The sequence below is a fragment of the Neovison vison genome, chromosome 9 (assembly GCF_020171115.1).
Source record: "Neovison vison isolate M4711 chromosome 9, ASM_NN_V1, whole genome shotgun sequence".
Classification (NCBI taxonomy): Eukaryota; Metazoa; Chordata; class Mammalia; order Carnivora; family Mustelidae; genus Neogale; species Neogale vison.
Genome location: NC_058099.1, coordinates 97,710,885 through 97,731,730, shown reverse-complemented (window position 1 = coordinate 97,731,730; position 20,846 = coordinate 97,710,885). Strand labels below are relative to the sequence as shown.

At 48.0% G+C, this 20,846-nt stretch overlaps 2 protein-coding genes across 4 annotated transcripts in view; one reads left to right on the top strand and one right to left on the bottom strand.

Annotated features, from left to right (window-relative positions):
• The window catches only part of IPPK (inositol-pentakisphosphate 2-kinase), a 45,944-nt gene extending 26,434 nt beyond the window's left edge, over positions 1-19,510 (top strand). For 2 of the 3 annotated variants that reach the window (XM_044266033.1, XM_044266034.1), the window contains 4 exons: positions 269-419; positions 818-920; positions 16,249-16,328; positions 18,306-19,510. In XM_044266033.1, coding sequence (XP_044121968.1) covers positions 269-419; positions 818-920; positions 16,249-16,328; positions 18,306-18,531 — 560 coding nt within the window. In that variant the 3' untranslated portion in view covers positions 18,532-19,510. Of the gene's footprint in view, positions 1-268; positions 420-817; positions 921-12,206; positions 12,393-16,248; positions 16,329-18,305 lie in introns of those variants that run through there. The other variant, XM_044266035.1, reaches the window with a different exon arrangement.
• A 63-nt stretch (positions 19,511-19,573) lies between these two features.
• Positions 19,574-20,846, bottom strand: part of LOC122917773 (centromere protein P) — a 237,441-nt gene continuing 236,168 nt past the window's right edge. Inside the window, exon 8 of the mRNA XM_044266043.1 lies at positions 19,574-20,633. Coding sequence (XP_044121978.1) covers positions 20,503-20,633 — 131 coding nt within the window. The 3' untranslated portion in view covers positions 19,574-20,502. The remainder of the gene's footprint in view (positions 20,634-20,846) is intronic.

Below are 20,846 nucleotides of genomic sequence, written 5' to 3'. Positions count from 1 at the left end.
CACGGATCTGGGGACGTCAGTGTGGGCATTCTCAATTTTTGTGTCTGGCTAATCCAGACCGAGAGCCGTGTCTGCACTGAGGCCCGGGCTGCTGTGACGAGCTGAAAGCCTTCGAGAGGGAGCAGCACAGAGCGACACACAGGTCCCCTGCCTGTCTCTCTGGCGCCTGGCCCTGCCCCAGCAGCTCCGTGAGGCAGGGTGTGGCCCGTGCCCAGGCTCTCTTCAGTCCTTGACAGTAAACCTCTTGTTTTCCCGATGTTCTTGGTAGGAAAAAACAGCCCGGAGTGCTCGGGGTTACCGAAGGGCTGTCTTCTGTACAAAACCCTCCAGGTGCAGATGTTGGACCTGCTGGACATCGAAGGCCTCTACCCTTTGTACCGGCGGGTCGAACGGTACCTGGAGGAGTTTCCTGAGGAGAGGTGAGGCCCAGGCCCTCGGCTCCCCTGCTCTTGCTAGGCTGAGTGGGCCCTGAGCATTCCTGAGGGCAAGACGGGGATGGGGAAGGGGCCACCCCCAGCAGGAGGACCGCCCGTCCAGCCGCCGCGGGCCTGCGGTCCCCTGTCCTGTGTCAGCTGAGCCTGCAGGGGGCAGTGCTGCTCCACCGCCGGCCAGACTTGTGGCCAGGTTGACCCGGAGCCATCACCCCCGACCCCCCACCCCCCACCCCAGGTCTAAAATTGCTGCTTCAGAGCGAAGCTTGGTGTTAGGAAGAGGTGGACCTTTGAGATGTTTAAGGCAGATGTGTGAGTGTTAAATTGTTATTCGAGAAACTGTTTCCAGGCAGCTTTGCCATCCTTTTTTGTGCTTTTTCTTTCAGAAAAACGTTGCAAATAGACGGGCCTTATGATGAAGCGTTTTATCAGAAGCTGCTTGATCTTTCCACTGAGGACGATGGGACAGTGGCCTTTGCACTGACGAAGGTGGGCAGACCTTTCTGGAAACACTTTGCGCTCTCTAGGCTCTTAACAGTAACTTGGTGCTTTCCTAAGACATGTCGTTTCTCATTACCTGCCGCGGGGGCTTAAAGCAGAAAAACTGAGCAGTAAAAAAAAAACCATGGCTGTTTCCTCAGGTGACCCACACAGGTGGTGACCCAGAGCCTTAGATCTCCTTCCTCCCGAAGGCTCCGGCTCACCTGGACCCAGCCCTCTCCCACCCTTGTGTGGGGGGCCAGGACCCAGGGCCGCCGCTCTGCACTTCCCTCTCAGCAGCCTCCCTCGCGGGAAGGGCCCGATGCCACCCGTGGCCATGCGTGGGAGGCTCCCTCAGGCCTGGTCCTGCTCTCTGGGGAGTCAGGGACTCACTGGACATGGATAGCAAGAAAACAGCATCTTTATTTTCAATAATCTCTGAAATGCAGCATTTCCTCCATTTGTGAATGTGGCGACAACCACCGTTGGGTCAGCAGGACCCCCAGCTTGGCCGCTGAGGGAAGCAGACTGTTCATTTCTCACAGTAGTGGCTACGTACATCTTGCACTGCCTTTAGTCATCACTCCTGAGGTTTTGTGGTGTGGGACTGTGTCCCATATTGTTTAAAAAAAACCATTCTGGTATTTGATAGAGTCATTTTGCTGTTTATCTTCTGCATTTAAAAATCTCATTCTGAGAGACATCCAGAGGCTTCACTGGGCTGTCAGTTTTGCTGAACACCAGTGCGGTGAGGGAGCCTCTAGCGGGAGTGAGGGGCAGAGGGATGCCCAGCCGAGTGGCCGTCTCTGTGCAGGTGGGCAGCGGCCGCCCGTGCTGGTCCCCACCTTGTGTCTGGTCCCCACTTGGCTTGGGCCGCTCCCTCTCGTACAGCTGTCACAGCGTCGAGGAAGAGGACGGAGGAGGTCATGGGGAATGCTCTGAGGTGCTCGGGGTGGGGAGAGATCCAGACGTGGAGTCTTTGCACCAGAGTCTCCCGTGTTGCCTACGACTTGGGTGCGCTGATTTAGGACTAGGGACAGGCACTCCTGCTTTTTCAAGAGAAGCAGAATTTTTTTCATACGTTTCTCTATTTTTCATAATTGCCACCAGATAAACATGGATTACTTCTCAACTTCAGTTTTTAACCTCCTATGTGAACATAATCTTGTGGTAAGAGACTTGGGCCATCACTGTACCTACCAGGATGGCTGTGCTGCGTGCCGCACTGGCCCGGGGCCTGGGTGCTGCTGGGACGGGGCCGGGTGCCGGTGTGGAGAAAGGGGTCCCACGCCTGTGCTGGGGCAAGGCTGGAAACCAGGAAACCACTGGGGAAGCAGTGGCAGCTTCTCACAGAACTAAGCCTGCGCGTCTCCTACACGCCGGCCTCTCACCCCTGGGCAGGTGTCACAGAGAAGGGATCGCTCGGAGCTCACACGCCGCGAGCGCTGGACACAACCCAGTGTGCACCAGCGGGTGGCCCGGTGGCTTGCACACGGGCGCAGGGCTGGGCCACAGATGACCTGGCTGAGTCTCCAGGGCGCTGTGCGGAGCGACGAAGGCAGCCCAGTCACACGGTAGGACTGTTTGGGCGATGTTGGAGTGAGCGAGCTGACGTGGGCCGCGGTTGGGGGAGGCGGTGGAAGGAAGGCGGCTGTGGCCGCAAAAGGGCAACACAAGGCATCCTTGTGGTCATGGGCGCGCTCTGTCCGTCCCTGTGGCAGATGTGCGCACCGACACGTGTGACCACGCTCGTGCACGCGCACGCACACGGATTGGAATCCGATTGTAGCGTGGTCTGGGTCACTGTGCAGTTTTTTTGCAAAATGTCACCGAGGGAGGCCGGGTCAGGGGTCCTCAGGATCTCTGCAGTGTCTCTGACACCTGCACGCGAACCTGCCGTTACCTCCGCCAGTCCCACGGACGATGCGACATCGTGCGAAGCCGCGCCCCTGCCCAGCCGGGCGTCTTTCCAGACCTTCCGGCGCCCGCTGGCGGAGTGCGGCCGGGCTCGGTGCGGGGCGGCGGCTCTGCCTCCCCGGGCCCGGGCCTCGGGCTCCGGCGGCTGGAACGTGACGAGCGCGGCCGCGACGGGGGAGGTGGGGCCGCGGGCGAACGTTCTGAGGCTGCAGAGCAGCCTTGCAAGAACTTGAGGAGCTTTGTGCCGCCGGCGATGCGGGAGGGGAGGGGCTGCTGCCTTCGTTCCGAGGCTCAGGAAGCCGCAGCCCAGAGACCCTCGCTCTCTGCGGCGCAGAATTCGCAGCCGGAGCCCACGCCTGTTTGGGAAAGGGCCGGGCGGGAGCCGCGGAGGCTCCGCAGGCCAGCGGGCCGGGTACGCCTGCTCGGCGCCCTAGTAAACCGGCATTTACGGAAACGGGTGCTGGCCTGGATTTGGCCTGTAGTTTCCTACTTTCGCTTGTCAGCGTTTTTTTTTTTTTTTTTTTTTTTTAAGATTTTATTTATTTATTTGACAGAGAGAAATCACAAGCAGGCAGAGAGGCAGGCAGACAGAGAGGAGGAAGCAGGCTCCCCGCGGAGCAGAGAGCCCGATGCGGGACTCGATCCCAGGACCCTGAGATCATGACCTGAGCCGAAGGCAGTGGCTTAACCCACTGAGCCACCCAGGCGCCCTTGTCAGCGTTTTTTTAAAGATTTGTTCGAGAGAGCCCGAGCCGAGGGCTGGGGCGGGAGGAGGGATGCAGCCGAAATCGGGGACAAGCGGCCTCTCCGCTGAGCGGGGAGCCTGCTGCGGGGCTCGGTCCGGGAGCCCCGGGTCCCCTGAGCCAAAGGCAGACGCTCAGCCCAGAGCCTCCCAGGCGCCCCGGCACGTCTGCTCTGTCGGTTTGGTTGTCGCGCGTTCTCGCTCTGTCCCTGTAGTGGTTCCTTGTCCACATTTGAGTCTCTGTCCATCGGTGACTTCAGCGCCGCACAGACGCTCCGCAGAAGGAACCGGGTCTGCCGCGGCCACCCCTCCCGCCTCCACACCGTTCACGCGGCTGGTGCCTGGTACCCTGCCTCGTCTCGCTCTTTCTGAAGCCGCAGTTCACAGTATCGCTGACCTGTAGCCTTGCCCGGTGTTCTTGCCTCTCCGGTCCTTCCTGCTCCCTGATTTCTGTAGCGGGTTTATTGAGCTATAACTTACAGACCATACAAGTTACCCGTGTAGAGTGTAGCACTCAGGGATTTTTCACCGATTTCAGAGCATTTTCATCCCCTCAAAGAAATCCCACCCCCTCGCTGTCACCCCTCTTGCCCCCACCCTCCGGCCGGGAGCAGCCCCCAGCTCCTGTCCGGCTCTGGATGTGGCTCCTGCAGACACTGCGTGGAACCGGCCTCCTCCTGTCCCCGGTCCGATGCGACTGGCTTCCTTCCCGTAGCACGTTCTCAGGCTCCATCCGCATCGTAGCAGCGTGAACACCTCGTTCCTTTTATAGCTGAAGACTACCCCATTCTATAGATACGTGACATTTGTCCGTTTATTAAAGGTGGACATTTTGGCTGTTACGAATAATGCTGCTGTAAATATTTGTGTACTAATTGCACATGTTTTTACTTTTCTTGAGCATATACCTAGGAGGGGAGCTGCTGGGTCAAATGGTAACTTATGTTTAATTTTATCAGAATCTGCCAGACGGTTCCAGAGCAGCTGCCCCATTTTCCATTCCCACCAGCAGTGTGTGAGGGTTCCAACTTCTCTGTATTTTTTTTTTTTAAGATTTTACTTATTTATTTGACAGATCACAGGGAGGCAGAGAGGCAGGCAGAGAGAGAGAGGGGGAAGCAGGCTCCCCACCGAGCAGAGAGCCCGATGTGGGGCTTGATCCCTGGACCCTGAGACCATGACCTGAGCTGAAAGCAGAGGCTTTAGCCCACTGAGCCACCCAGGCACCCCTTCTCTGTATTTTCAATGATATTCACTATTTATCATTTTGATTTTAGTCATCCTGGTGGGTATAAAGTGGTATCTTGTGATCTGCATTTCCCAGAAGACAAACACAGCATTTTTTCATGTGCTTGTTGCCCATTTGTATACCTTTGGAGAAATGTCTACTTAGACCCTTTGCCCACTTTAAATGATATAATTTGATATGTGATTTAAATGATATAATTTGTCTTGTTAAGTTGTAAGAATTCTGTATATTATGGGAAGTGGGACTTACCAGATATGGTATGCAGGTAGTTTTCTTCAATTCTGTTAGTTGTCTTTTTACTCTCTGAAAATGCCCTTTGATGTCAAAATGTTTTTGATTTTTTTTAAAGATTTAATTAATTTATTTGACAGAGAGAGATAGCACAGGTAGGCAGAGCGGCAGGCAGAAGGAGAGGGAGAAGCGGGCTCTCCGTGGACGCAGGGCTTGATCGCAGGACCCTGGGATCATGACCTGAGCTGAGGCAGATGCTTAACCGACTGAGCCACCCAGGTGCCCCTGAAAATGTTTTTTTTTTTATTTTGCTGAGGTTTAATTTATCCATTTTTTTTCTAGTATATGTGCTTTTGGTGTCATATCTAAGAACCCATTGCTAAATCCAAACTCATGAATATTTTCTTGTTTTCTTCTAAGAGTTTTATGGCTCTTACACTTAGTTCTTTGATCCACTCTGAGTTAATTTTTGTATATGATTTGAGGGTAGGGTTGCAGCTTCATTCTTTGCTGTGGACGTCAGATGTCCCAGCACCATTTGTTGAAAAGACAGCTTTTTAAACTCCACTGAATGGTCTTGGCACCCCTGTTCAGATCAGGTGACAGTAGACGTATGGGTTTATTTCTGAATGCTCAGAGGTGTTCCTTTGGTATATATGTTTACTTACACCAGTACCCTGTCTTGATTACTGTTGGTTTTTAGTAAGTTTTGAAATTGGGAAGTGTAATTTTCTAACTTTGCTATTCTTTTTCAAGATTGTTTTTGCTATTTGGAGCCCCTTGTGATTCCATATAAATCTTAGAATCAGTTTGCCAGTTTCTACAAAGAAGCCAGCTGGGCTTGAGATAGGGATTGTGGTGAATCCGTAGATTACTTTAGTTAGAACAGCCATCTTTACAATAGTAAGTCTTTTCAATTTATTAACATGGCATGCTTTCCAATTTGTTTATTTATTTATTTTTAAAAATTTATTATTTATTTGACAGAGATCACAAGTAGGCAGAGAGGCAGGCAGAGAGAGAGGAAGGGAAGCTGGCTTGCTGCGGAGCAGAGAGCCCGATGCAGGGCTCGATCCGAGGACCCTGGGATCATGACCTGAGCTGAAGGCAGAGGCTTTAACCCACTGAGCCACCCAGGCGCCCCTCCATACTATTTAGATCTTCAGTTTTCTTTCAACAGTCATTTGTAGTTTTCAGTGTGTGCATTTCGTACCTCTTAAGTTTATTCCTGAATGTTTTATTGTTTTTGATGGTCTTTTTTTTTTTTTTTTTAAAGATTTTATTTGTTTATTTGACAGACAGAGATCACAAGTAGACAGAGAGGCAGGCAGAGAGAGAGAGGGAAGCAGGCTCCCTGCTGAGCAGAGAGCCCGATGTGGGACTCGATCCCAGGACTCTGAGATCATGACCTGAGCCGAAGGCAGCGGCTTAACCCACTGAGCCACCCAGGCGCCCGATGGTCTTTTTTTTTAATTGAAAAAAGTTTTTAGTATGTTGTGAATCATCTTACTATGATAGTCTTTCAGGGAAGTGGTATGATTTTTTTTTTAATTTTTAAAAATTTCTTCTCAGTGTTCCAGAATTCATTGTTTATGCACCACACCCAGTGCTCCATACAGCACATGCCCTCCATAATACCCACCACCAGGCTCACCCAATTTCCCACTTCCCGCCCCTTCAAACCCCTCAGGTTGTTTTTCAGAGTCCACAGTCTCTCATGGTTCACCTCCTCTTCCAATTTCCCCCAACTCCCTTCTCCTCTCTAACTCCCCATGTCCTCCATGCTATTTGTTATGCTCCACAAATAAGTGAAACCATATGATAATTGACTCCTCTGCTTGACTTATTTCACTCAGCATAATCTCTTCCAGTCCCGTCCATGTTGCTACAAAAGTTGGGTATTCGTCCTTTCGGATGGAGGCATCGCACTCCATAGTGTATATGGACCACATCTTCCTTATCCATTCGTCCGTTGAAGGGCATCTTGGCTCTTTCCACAGTTTGGCAACTGTGGCCATTGCTGCTATAAACATTGGGGTACAGATGGCCCTTCTTTTCACGACATCTGTATCTTTGGGGTAAATACCCAGGAGTGCAATTGCAGGGTCATAGGGAAGCTCTATTTTTAATTTCTTGAGGAAGCTCCACACTGTTCTCCAAAGTGGCTGCACCAACTTGGATTCCCACCAACAGTGTAATAGGGTTCCTCTTTCTCCACATCCTCTCCAACACACGTTGTTTATTGTCTCGTTAATTTTGGCCATTCTCACTGGGGTAAGGTGGTATCTCAGTGTGGTTTTGATTTGAATCTCCCTGATGACTAGTGATGGTGAACATTTTTTCATGTGTCTGTCAGCCATTTGTATGTCATCTTTGCAGAAGTGTCTGTTCAGGTCTTCTGCCCATTTTTTGACATGATTATCTGTTTCGTGTGTGTTGAGTTTGAGAAGTTCTTTATAGTTTTTGATGTTCTAAATGTATTTTTAATTCTGTTTTCCAGTTGATTGTCACAAGTATATAGAAATCTGTTTTTGTATATTGGTGTTGTAACTTGCAAACTTGCTGAATTCCTTTATTCTAACAGATTTTTAGTAGATTTCTTAGAATTCTCCCTATGCAAGATCATCTGTGATTAGAAATAGCTTTCTTCCTTTCCAATTTGGTTGCCTTTTCTTTTTCTTGCATAGCTGCCCTCACTAGAATTTTCAGTACAGTGTGGAATAGATGTTGCAAGAACAGAGAATCCTGATTTGGTCTTGTTGGGACAGTGTCCAGTCTTTCATCATTATGTATGATGCTAGCTCTGGGTTTTTCATAGATACCCTTTACCAGGTTAAAGAAGGTTGCTTCTTTCCCTAATTTGTTGAGTGTTTTTATCAAGAAGGGATGTTGGAGTTTATCAAATGTTTTCTGCTGCAATTGAGATGCTCATGTTTGGGGTTTTTAAAATTTTATTTTGTAGATATGGAATATCACATTCATTTGTTTTTGGATGTTAAAACCAACAGCCCTGCCACCCCTTGCTGTGTGTATATATATAATACTTTGTCCTTCATATGTGAAAGATCCAGTGTTGGAATTCTTTGGTGTAAATAAACGTTTGGTTTTATTTATCAAAAAAAAAAAAAAACCAACCTCAGATTCCAGGTATAAATTGTACTTGGTCATGGCATATGATCCTTTGTACATGTTGCTAGATTCAGTTTGCTGTGATATTGTTGAGGATTATTGTGTTCATATTCAAAAGAGATACTGGTCTCTAGTTTTGCATTTTTTATGATGTCTTTTCTGATTTTGGTATCAGATAATACTGGCATTATCAAGTGGCTGGGAATGGTCCAGCCTTGTATTTCTTGGAGGGTTTTGAGAAGGATTGATACTATTTTTTAAATATTTGATACATTTCAGTAGTGAAGCCATCTGCGCCTTTTCTTTGTAGGTGGTTAGTGTTTTGATGCTCAGTTCAGTTTCTTTATTTGTTACAGGTCTGATGATACTGTTTCTTCTTGAGTCAGTTTTGATAGTTTGTGTCTTTTTAGGAGTTTGTCTATTTCATCTAAGTTGTCTAATTTATGGGCCTGCAGTTGTTTATAGTTTTCTTCTTCTTCAAGTAAACTCTTTTTAGAATTGGTAACTGAGAGTGAAAGTCTTATGGAAAATTCTACATCCTATTTATCAGGATATGTTTATATTTCCCCACACTATTGAAAGGTAATCTTTTCTGTGCACAAATCAGGGGTTCAGTGTTTCTCTCCTAGCATTAGACCATTCAGTGTAACATCTGACTGGATGGGGCTGCTGAGCCGTCTTCTCTCAGTCTAAGTGCCCTTTCTCAGGAGGAGAGTTTTTCCATGTCTGCTTTTTAAAGAGCTCCCTTCTGTGTTGTTATTGGGCATTGTGATTAGGTGTGTACTTTCTATTTATTCAATTTCATGTACATGTGCCATGCTTCCTCTATTGGTGGATTTATCTCTTCCATTAGTTCTGGAAAATTCTCAGCCATTTTTTCTTCACATATTTTCTTTCCATTATCCTGTTCTCTTCTTCTGAGACTCTAATTAGATATAGATCAAACCTCTTTTTATCTTCCTTGTGTCATAACTGTACTTCCCTATTTTTTATCTCTTTATACTACATTCTCGGTATTTCTTCACTTCTCCCTTCAATTCATAGATTCTTTCTTTACCTGTGTCTAATCTGCTAATTTATTTGTTCATTGAGTTTTCTGTTTCAGTAGTCATATATTTTTTTTTTATTTCTCAAAGTTCTGTTTGGTTCATTTCCACATCTGCTTGGTACTTTTTTCTTTTTTTTTTTTTAAGATTTTATTTATTTATTTGACAGAGATCACAAGTAGACAGAGAGGCAGGCAGAGAGAGAGGAGGAAGCAGGCTCCCTGCTGAGCAGAGAGCCCGATGCGGGACTCGATCCCAGGACCCTGAGATCATGACTTGAGCTGAAGGCAGCGGCTTAACCCACTGAGCCACCCAGGCGCCCACTGCTTGGTACTTTTGATAGTTCCTTGTTGGCCCAATTTTAAATGTCATCTTTTATTTAAACAATTAGTGAAGTTATTTTATATTCTTTTTTTTTTTTTTTTTTTAAGATTTTATTTATTTGACAGAGAGAAATCACAAGTAGACGGGGAGGCAGGCAAAGAGAGAGAGGGAAACAGGCTCCCTGCTGAGCAGAGAGCCTGATGTGGGACTCGATCCCAGGACCCTGAGATCATGACCTGAGCCGAAGGCAGCAGCTTAACCCACTGAGCCACCCAGGTGCCCCCAAAGTTATTTTATATTCTTTATCTGATATCAGATACATAGCACCTTAGAGGTAAAAAAAATTCCTTGTTAATTTGGGTGATTCATCAGTGCTGTGTTGTCTGCTTATGTTTTTAACAGTTGATTTTGAGCTTGTATGTTTGCTCTTTAGTCTGTGGGACTCCTGGGGACCTAAATGGGGGATGCCTTCCTCCAGAGAAGATTCTTGGCTTAAGGGAGAAATCTCAGTTTGGACCCGTGTACTCTGTGGCTTTTTTCCTGGAAACAGTGCTTCCACGGATAGCCGCCTGTAGAACAGCTCAGCCTTCTCATTTGCTTCTGGCTCCGAACCCTAGTTTGGATCTTTTAGGGCGACTGCTAAGAAGGGATTGAGTGAGTGTTTCTGTTATCTCCTACAAGCTCCACAGTGCACTGAAAGGTATGTTAACAGGGATTTAGTTGTTTTGTAGTAGGGCCCTTGGAAGTCCTCCATACCCCCTGAAAGTGTCATTCTCTTTAGTATGGGCATATCATGATCATTTATTTGGGTGTTGTTTTTAATTTGTTACTGTTAAAAATAATGTTGACAATTTTGTACTCCCAATTCTAGTGCACCTAGGCATATCTGAAGGTAGATTACGGGAAATGAAATTGCTGAGTTGACTGATAGATTCTGTCAGTTTTACCCTTTCAAAAAGATTTTGCCAGTTTACATTCCTTCTTGCAAAGTTGAGGGCCCCTTTCCCCCATGCCCCCCAAAACACTATATATTAATCAGTATTTGGAATTTTATTTTAATTTTCTAAGCTTCTAATTTCAACCACTTGTTTTTTTGTTTTTTTTTAATTTTATTTATTTGAAAGAGACACAGTGAGAGAGGGAACACAAGCAGGGAGAGTGGGAGAGGGAGAAGCAGGCTTCCCGCTGAGCAGGGAGCCCGATGCGGGGCTCAGTCCAAAACCCTGGGATCATGACCTGAGCCAAAGGCAGAGGCTTAACCCACTGAGCCACCCTGGCGCCCCAGAATCTGTTGTTTTTTTAAGAAGAAAAAACTCTATACTGTTTATGAGATTGTCACGTTATTGCATGCATTTCCATACATGCATTGCTTTACAGCAGTCCCTTGAACAGATGTACCACAATTTATCCATTTACTGTTGATGGACATTTGGGTTCTTCCCTGTTTCAGGCTGTTACGAATAAAGCTGCTGTAAACATTCTTACGCAGATATCTTGCTGGACATGTCACACATTTCTCTTGGAAATATTCCCAGGAGGGGAATTTTTGGGCCAGAGATATGAGCATATTAACTTTAGGAGACATTGCGAAACAGTTGCCTACTTATATTCCCTGTAACTGGCTAGAGTCTTTCCTATTGCTCCTCATCCTCTCTACCACTTGCTTGTGGGTCTTTTAATTTTAAATCATTCTGGTGACTATAGTGTTGGCTTTATTTTATTTATTTGTCAGAGACCCAGTGTAAGAGCACAAGCAGGGAAGGGTCAGACTGGGAGAAGCAGGCTCCTTGCTGAGCAAGGAGACCAATGTGGGACTCCGTCCCAGAACCCCGGGATCATGACCTGAGCCAAAGACAGACACTTAACTGACTGAGCCACCCACGTGTCCCTGCAGTTGATTTTTGTATTTGACTTTATATGTGTCAACCTTGCTAAACTCAGTGATTCTGTTTTCTTAAAAGATTTTTATTTATTTGAGAGAGAAAGCATTGGTGGGGCGCAGCGGGAGAGGAAGTGTACTAGCCACTGAGTGGGGAGCCCGATGCAGGACCTGAGCCCGAGTCAGCCTCTTAACCGACGGGGCCACGCAGGTGCCCTACACTCACTGATTCTGACTATTCACTTACAGCTTTTAGATTTTCGTCGTATGGAATCATACTGTCTACAAATCTGTTTTTTTGCTTTCTTTTACTTTTCTTTTTTTTTTTTTTTACTTTTTTTTTACTTTCTTTTTCTTAGGCCTTTTACTTATTTTGTTGTGCTGCATATAGTTTGTGACAGTGGGAGTTCCAGTCTTTGTTCCCATTCTCCGAGAACCCACTTTACCACTAAGTACATTGTGTGTTGTAGGTTTTTTTTTTTGGGGGGGGGTGTTTTATTTATTTTTTAAATAAATAAGTTAAAAACTAAGGATGTTCCATTCTATTCCTAATTCGTTAAAAGTTTTTCTCAGCAGCAGATTGTTGAATTTTATCGATGCTTTTTCTGTTTTTAATAGATGATCAGAGGACTTCTTTATTTTCTGTTAATGTGGTTAATGGTACAATTTTTACAGTAATTTATTACTTTTATATATTTGGTTTGCTAGTATTTTGTTTAGGGTTTCTTCTGCATATATGTTTATGAGTGATGTGAGTTTTTTGTAATGTCTTTGTTAGGCCTTGGTATGAAGGGTATGCCTGCCTCCTAAAACATTTGAAGAATATTTGCTCATTTTCTGGTTCTCTGGAAGAGGTGAAGTAAGAATTGTATTATTTTTTTCCTTAAATGTTTTGTAGAACCACAGGTAAAACCATTTGGGCCAATCATTGTCTTTGAAGAAAAATTTTAAATTGGGATCTCAGTTTCAGATTTTCTTCTTCTTTTGTCAATTTTAGTAGCATATCTTTCTAGAAATTTGTCTCATCTAAAATTTTCAAAATTTTTGCATATAGTTTTTTGATTATATTCTTTTAATGTTCTATAAGATCTGAAAATGCTCTTTTATTCCTGATGTCTGCTGTTTCTTTTTTTTAATCCATACTACAAAGAGTTTATCATTTTTGTTAGTTTTATAAAAATTAACGTGGATCCTTTAGTATACTGAGTGATTCTTTCCTATTTTGGTAATTTCTACATTGTTTTCCTTTCTTTGGATTATTTGTTCTTCTTATAACTTCTGATATGCTTATCTAATTAAGTTTTAGACTTTTTTCTAAAATGTGTATTTAACACTATTTTTTTTGTAAACATTTTTTTAGCTTCATTCTACAAGCTATATTTTCAGCACCATTCATTTAAAATATATGCTCTGATTACTATTAAGATTTCTCCTTTGACCCACGTAAGTATTTAGAAGGAATTAATTACCAAACACATGGAGATTCTTATTATCTTTTTTGTATGGATTACTAGCAACATTGCATTATGGTGAGAGAACACACAGTCCATATGGTCCTTTGGAAATTTGTTAAGATTGGCTTTTGATCCTTTGAAATGTATTATGATTTGCTTTTATAGATCAATTTATTTGAAATATGCTTCTGTGCATACTTTAAAAAACGAAGGTGTCTTCTTAAATTGTTGGGTGCAGTGTTTTATAACTTCCCATTAGGTCAGGTTAATTGTGTTCAGAACTTCTATCACCGTATTTTACTGTCTGCTTCGTTCAAAAGAAGGATGTTTTGAAGTTTTACATAATAATTGTGGAATTTTCTGTTTGTTATTTGTTTTGAGGCTATATTGTAAGGTGCCTTAAAATTGTTACACTTTCCTGGTAAATCAAAATTTTCATTTTCAAGTGTCATTTATAATTTTTACTGTGTTTATGTCTGGTATTACCTTAAGTTTCCTTTGTGTGACCCTAGTGTAACGTCTGTAGGTTCTTTTGGTTAGCAGTTGCCCTGCGTATCTTTTCTGTTCCTTTGTTTTTAGTCTTTGGTCTTTGCATTTATGGTTTGGTTTTCTATCCTTTCTGCTGGTTTGTGAACATATACTTGGGTGTAATCCTTTATCACCTGTTTTGGTAGGTTTCTCGTCCTCTCCTCTTTTAGAATCCTTTGGGTAATTTTTTTAATCATTCCATTTCCTCACTCTGTTGGAATCTACAGTCTTTTGCTTTTTTCTCTTAGTCGTTATCCTAACCTTTGCAGCAAGTAGTGGACTTACAAAAGTCTAATGTCTAGTACCTTCACTCTCTTTTTGGACGGTGCAAAATTCTCAGAGTATGTTTTACTCTTCATCTTGACTTAAATCCTGTTGCTGTGAATTCCGTTGTTTGTTTTATTTTTTAAAGATTTTATTTATTTATTTGACAGAGAGAAATCACAAGTAGATGGAGAGGCGGGCAGAGAGAGAGAGAGAGGGAAGCAGGCTCCCTGCTGAGCAGAGAGCCCGATGCGGGACTCGATCCCAGAACCCCGAGATCATGACCTGAGCCGAAGGCAGCGGCTTAACCTACTGAGCCCCCCAGGCGCCCCTGAATTCCGTTGTTTTAAACTCAAGGAGATGTTATTACATAGGTCAGTGTTCTTTGACCCACAGTTGCTTCTCTTGGGTTGCTTTTCATCCTGCCCTGCGTCCTGGAGCTGGTGTCTGGAATGATCTTGTTGTCTGAAGGTAACCTTTAACGTTTCCTTTGTGTTGGTCTGCTGGTGACTCATTCTTAAGTGTTTGGTGATGTGTATAACTGATTGTGTTTCTTTGGAGTCGTTCTTCAGTCTGTGGCTTGATGTCTTTCCTCAGTTTTGGAATATATTTGGCCTTAACATCTTCAGATGTGATTTCTGCCCGTTCCCTTGGTATTTTCCAGCTGTCTTACTTTCCATGCCTCATTCTGGATATTTTTTACTTGGACCTGTCTTCCGTTGTAGCAAGTCTCTTGAGTTTTGTCTAATCTGTTAAAACTATCTCTTGCATTCTTAATAATTGGTTTTTGTATTTTTTTAGCTCTAGAATTTACATATGGTTCATTTTTATATCTTCTAGCTTTCCTCTCAAGTTCTTTTTTTTTTTTTTAAGATTTTATTTATTTTATTTGACAGAGATTACAAGTAGACATAGAGGCAGGCAGAGAGAGAGAGAGGAGGAAGCAGGCTCCCCGCTGAGCAGAGAGCCCAATGCGGGGCTCGATCTCAGGACCCTGGGATCATGACCCGAGCCACAGGCAGAGGCTTTAACCCACTGAGCCACCCAGGGGCCCCTGCTTTCCTCTCAAGTTCTTGATTTTGTCTTTCATCTTTTGGACAGAGCAGCAGGTCCGTCTGGCACCTCTAGTGGCTGCGTCCGTGTGTGCCTCTGCTGGCCTGGGCCTGGGGTTTCCTGGAGGTGTTCACGCAGGTCATGTTCTATTATACCTGGATATTTTAACTTGTTTGTCAATCACTACATTTTATAATTATTTTAGAAATAATGCAAGGCTTAGGATAATGTCCTCTTTCAGAGAGGATCTTGGGTTTGTTTCTGCTGGGGGCCAGGGAAACCCTAGCAAGTTAGGGTTCTCTGACCCCAGGTTTCGTGAGCGACCTCTTTGAAGCAGGGCTCCAGGTCCCAGAAGGCTGCCATCCTGGGGCTGCTGCCATCCTGTGGCTCCCGCCCCCGAACGGATCTAGCCCTCGACGCCTTGGCGCCGGTCGTCTGTGGTTGCTGCCCATCTCCATCTTCCACACTGCTCCTAGGACAGTGTTCTGCAGACACTTCCTCTTTGGGAATTCGGATCTGATCGTCTTTTCTGGCTTGCCTTATTTTATCCTTTTTAAAAACGCTTATCTCTTTAATTCGTTTGGACTGAATTTTTTGTATGTTTTGTGAAATAACCTGATTTCGTAGCCAAATGAACCAAGTATAGAAGAGGTTTTGTAGGCCCCAAAAAAGCCATCATCCGGCCTGAAGTGCCCTGCATGGTTGTGCGCAGGGAACTGGATGTTTTCGCGGGTAGGACTCAGACGGAAGGTGAGACTGATCATTCAGCACATGGCGTTGAGGCCAGTGACAGCCTGTAAGGCCCATTTCCTTTTTTATGATTATTTTTGTGAAAGTGAGAGCTATTCAGTCTAAAAAACTCAGATAATAATGTGAGACAGCAAAGGGTGGCGGGGTAAATGCCCCAGACTATGCTGAGGTGATGCTTTCCAGAACCTACGTGTCTGCCATGTAGGTGGGCACACACGGCCTCACGAGTTGGGTCCCCAGAGCACGCTGTGTGTGGTTCGCGCCAGCGGCCCTGGCAGACATGGTTGTAGGCCGGTGTGAGTTTGTGGTCCAGCCCAGTGTTGAGAGCCACAGTGCCTGGGTTTGAACCCAGCCTTGCTGTCACAGGTCTTGTCGAGCGGGCCGGCTGTGGGTCACTCGGGGGGTGAAGGGCGTTCACACCGAGCCTGGCAGCCCTCCGCCCGCAGCATCGTTCGTGCTGGTGGTGTGACCTGAGCAGGCCGCGCTGGGCGTGTGTGGCACAGAGCTGGCTCAGCACCGTCAGGCTGCCTAGCACCCCAGCGGCCCAGGTAGCAGACTTCCAAGCTGGCAGACTGGCTGCCTTGCTGAAGACAAGCCCGCATCCTGGTGTTCGGAGTCGGGCCCCGCGTGCTACCTGCAGGGCGGGCTGGCTGGGGGCTTCCTCACTTAACCCCGGACCTGCAGCCGATTTCTGGACCGTGCCAGGTGCCGGGTGCCGGGTGCGGGTGGTGGGGGTGCGGCCCCGGTGCTGACCTCCCCGTCCCGCCGTAGGTTCAGCAGTACCGCGTGGCCATGACTGCGAAGGACTGCTCCATCATGATCGCGCTCTCGCCCTGCCTGCAGGACACAAGGTGAGCGGCCTGCTGCGTCCCGCGCTCGTGTCCCTCGCTTACGGCACCCTGGCAGGCCACTTCTGCTGCCCGGCTGATGTCTGTGGGCTCTGTGACACCTCGTAACCCACCATGGCTTGCTAACTCCTGCCGCTCTCTTGAAGCTTGTGATTTGGGTGGAAAGACATTTACCGAGCATATCTTAAGATTGTCCTGTTAGAGATTACTATCGTTTTCTAAGAAAATACTCCAAAGACTTAGAAGCAGCTTGGATCCTGTGGCACAAATTCCTTTTTCTCCAGGTGCCATGTGCTGACTGATGCTTGGAGGCCTGAGAAGCTGCATATCCCCCACGAGGTCCCGATACAGCAGCCTTTGCGGCCCTTCCAGGCCTGTGGGACAGCACGTTCCCTGTCGAGCTTCCTGTGGGCAGCAGCGCTCCCGGGACATTGTTCTCCTTGTCCGGTCCCCTCCTCTGCCTTTTTTTAGGAAGTCAGGATGAGCATGATAATCTTCTCTTGCTAATTAGACGGCATCTTCAGCACTGATGCGCAGAGTCCAAACCCAGTGTTTGTGGAATGTTCCACATTCTTCTGACTTGTGTTCCCGGGTCAAGATGACCTTATCGTTGGCTGCCGGCCACCCATTTCTCAGATGCTTTTGAACTAAACATTCCCAGGACTGCTACTCCCTGGCAGGCATGGAGCGGACAGGAAACGAGGAGGGATGTTCCTAGGGTGTAGCTGAAATCCGAAAAGGTTGTTCTGTTTAGACGAGGACCCCTGGGATCCCGGGAGGATGTGGCTGCAGTGCGCGTTCACTGGACTGAGCCACCTTGTCTGATGACAGAAGCATGCGGCTGTCACCCGCCGCCCTTCCTCAAGCAGGCACGCACGCAGGAATGTGCGGGAATGTGCAGGGCGGGCCGGCTGGTTGGCAGACGCGGGCGGGTGGGGACGCCTGTCCCAGGAGTCCCGGGGCGCAGCGCAGGAGCGTTTTGGCACTGGAGCTGCGCCCTGGGCTCCCCGGAACTTGTGCTGGACACACAGACACAGGCAGCCCGTGTACGGCGATGCCTGTCTGTGTGTGCGTCACCTTGTCAGGTGCTGGCTCGGTCGTGGGAAACCTGCTGGGGGCCCGAGAGGTGCTGTCCGGGCCCCGCTGCCTGGAGCTCAGGCCTTCGAAGCGGGACCTGCCGTTTGGGAGGGAGTAGCTTCCGCCCAGCAGCTGAGCCACGGCTGCCCTTGCCCGACAGAGGGTGTTTCGGGACAGGACTTAAGCGAGAGGCTCGGCCTTGCTGAGCTTTGTCAGAATAGGAGTGTGTTCATTGGTCTTCCCCTCCCAGGCAGGAGTTTCGAAATTCGTGTTGTTTCGGGACGTTTTCTAAACCTTCAAGCGTAGTAAGTGTGGGAAACTAGAATTTCTCTTGGGCTAAACCGAGCTCTTCTATATTTAGGCATTGCTGGATGCAGAATATTCCCGAGCACTCGGAGAGCTGAGCCCTCGGGTGGATGGCACCGCAATTTGAGTACAAAATTCAGAATTAGCCTCAGAGTGGTTGGTTTTAATATAAATAATTGTTCATCTTCTGTTAAAAGCACGACTACTTCTGATGTTTAGAAAACCCACAAAACTAAGCCTTAGAAACAAAACATTGAGCCCTGCAGATGAGATTTGAGACTAGAGCATGAAATCAGAGCGCGCTCTCCTAACATGAAGCGCCCCAGGGAACATGGGCTTCGCACCGCATGTGGGAAGAGGCGGGGGAGGGAAGTCTGCTCCATTGGCTTGAGGAAAGGCCGGGTTGACCTTCTCCTTTCTCTTGGGGTAGTGACTGCTGAGTCCCGGTCAGGGGCCCCTGGGACCGGGGGTTCACCCGCTAGCCCTCCTGTCTGTGCGGTAGCGGGGGTGGTCACGGCAGGCATAGGCGGGGTGCGTCTCCCGAACGGGGTGAGGATTTGGGGTTCATGTGTCCTGAAGCTGCTCTTCCGCTTCCAGCTCCGAGCAGAGGCCTGTGGTCCCTTCGTCGAGATCCAGGTTTGCTTTCTCCGTGTCCGTGCTGGACCTCGACCTCAAGCCCTACGAGAGCATTCCTCACCAGTACAAACTGGACGGCAAGATAGTCAACTTCTACTCAAAGACTGTACTCGCCAAAGACGCAGCCGTGATGCCGACCAGGTACAAGGAGAGGGAGGACTGCACGTTAGTTCTCCACACGGTCTAGGCGCTTCCTGCGGGGTCTTCAGAACTTGAACACAGAATGTGCAGGCTGAGCGAGAGCGGTTTTCTGTTGTGTTGGGTGACCTTAGGCTGTGAGTGTTTTTGCTTTTTAACCACCTGGCCAGGTGGGGCTGTGTCTGGGTGACCCCGCATGGAAGGGCCGCAGAAACACCTTCAAGGACGAGTGTCAGACCTGAGCGCTGCTGCGTGTGGTGTCCCCACACCTTCTGCTCTGGGCCGCTCCTCCTCCCCACAGGGCTGATGTCTACTCGCCTTAAGACCCAAGGTTTGGATCTCCTGCCACCAGACTCTAACATAGAAAACTTGAATTGTCGCGTACATCTTACAGTTGGTCTTGAAAGAAAACATGGATACTACTGGAACTTTCCCAGCTGAGTTATGGAGTCGCTTTGTCCGAGCGAGCCGAGCCCCCGGTCAGCACAGGCCTCGTGGGCTCTGCCGCACAGAGGGATGCGGGGCTGGTGCGGCTGAGGGTCCTGAGCGGCGTGGACTTGGCGCCTCTTTGGAGGTGCCACGGCCACTGCTCTGCACAGGGTCTTCAGGGAGCGTGGGACTCCGGTCCGGGGTGGCCACCACTCACGAGCGCTTTCTCTGACGGGAGGGGAGCGGGGGGCGGCGCGCCTCGCAGCCGGTGCTTCGGGGGGGCCGCCAGCCCTGCTCCGGCAGCGATGAGCGACTCCTGGCTGGCACCGAGGGTTCTTGTTGGGGTCACCGTAGTGTGCCCGGCTGCTAAGAAAACTGTGGGGAATCTTGGCTTTGGTTTTTTACTCCATGGTGGGTTGTACAGATTATTTATATCATCGTTTTGAGGGACTAATGAAGGTTTATTGTAACATAAGATTATAATAGCAAAACCACGGTATTGTATGAAAATGCTACGTGAAAAATAAGAATATTTTGCTGATTGTAAATTTTTGTGGGGAATTTTGTGATAACTTGAGAATTATACTTGTTTGAATCAAGCCAGCTCTCCTAGAATTTATTCAGCTTTGTCCTAACGTTTACTTCTTCCCTCAGAGGTTCAGAAAGATACTCAAATGACACGTGTCTCACCTGTGGGAGTTGGGGGGCTGTGGAGACACCCCTTGCAGGGACATGTGTGGACAGAAGCATCTCTGTTGTTTTGGCCTGAGGTAGCTCCTTGTTGCTGGCCTGTGTGAGGGCGAGTGTGCACAGCACCCCGGCCTCGCAAGGAGGGGGGTTGGGCCCCCTCTGAGGCCCGTCCTGGCTGAAACCACCAGCATCTACGTGGCGACCGACGAGGTCCTGCCCTGTGTGGTCTCCGCCTCACACTCCAGTGCGGCCCCTACCGATTCTAACCTTTTAAAATGGGACGGCTGAGGCCAGTGCTTCCTGGGGGACGGGGTGCGGGGGTTGGCAAGTCTGTGACACTGCGTTTTTAAAGCTGACTGCTGCACTTTGATGTCAAGACCAAGAAGAGTGAGTTCTACTCTGTAGGGCAGGGTGGCAAGGTAGGTGCATCACCCTGGGCATCAGGAATGTCAAGGAGTGGGGGCCCTTGGATGGCAAGGGGGGGCTGACCTCCAGGGCGCTTCCATCCTCAGACTTGGTGAGAGGTAGGACCAGCTGCTCCCCTAAATCTAAGGATGGACATTCCTATTATTATTTTTAAAATAATAATAGGGAAATATAGGAAAAATAATAATCTTAACTTTTGAGAAAGTTTATTATTACTTAGTATTCTGTACCCCCAGTGTGGGGCTTCAACTCAGGACCCTGAGGTCAAGAGTTGCATGCTCCCCCAGCCGACCCCGCCAGGTGCCCCAGGCACTGTACGTGCTGCTGGTCTGGCGTTTTGTACTGCAGTAGCTGTTGTCTATTTTCCCACGTTCTGATGGATGATCTAGAATGTGCTAAAACTGCACAGACAACGTGTCCTAAAGGTGTCGTTTCTCTGTGGAAGACGGTCACGCACCTGCGTGTTTGCCGGGAACTAGCTGGAGTCCGCCGTGCAGAGTGACTTGATCAGGCTCTCGAGAGCGGCTTCGATGCCCAGCACACCCAGCAGGGCTCGGAAGCTGCGAGGCGCGGTCTCCAGGACTCGGTTCCGGTCCAGCTCCAGGGCTGCAGGGAGAGCAGGCTGGCTGAGCCGCCGCACTGAGACCCTCCCTCCCCAACCGACGACTGCTGTGACCGTGGGGATGGACCCACACACCGGACGTGGGGAGGGAACAGTCTCTCCTCGCCTCTGCTTTCTGGTCACTGATAAACCGATACAAACAATACACTGAGATGTTCGCCTTTTGATTCTTGCCCTGAAGACCAGAAGACAGCAGC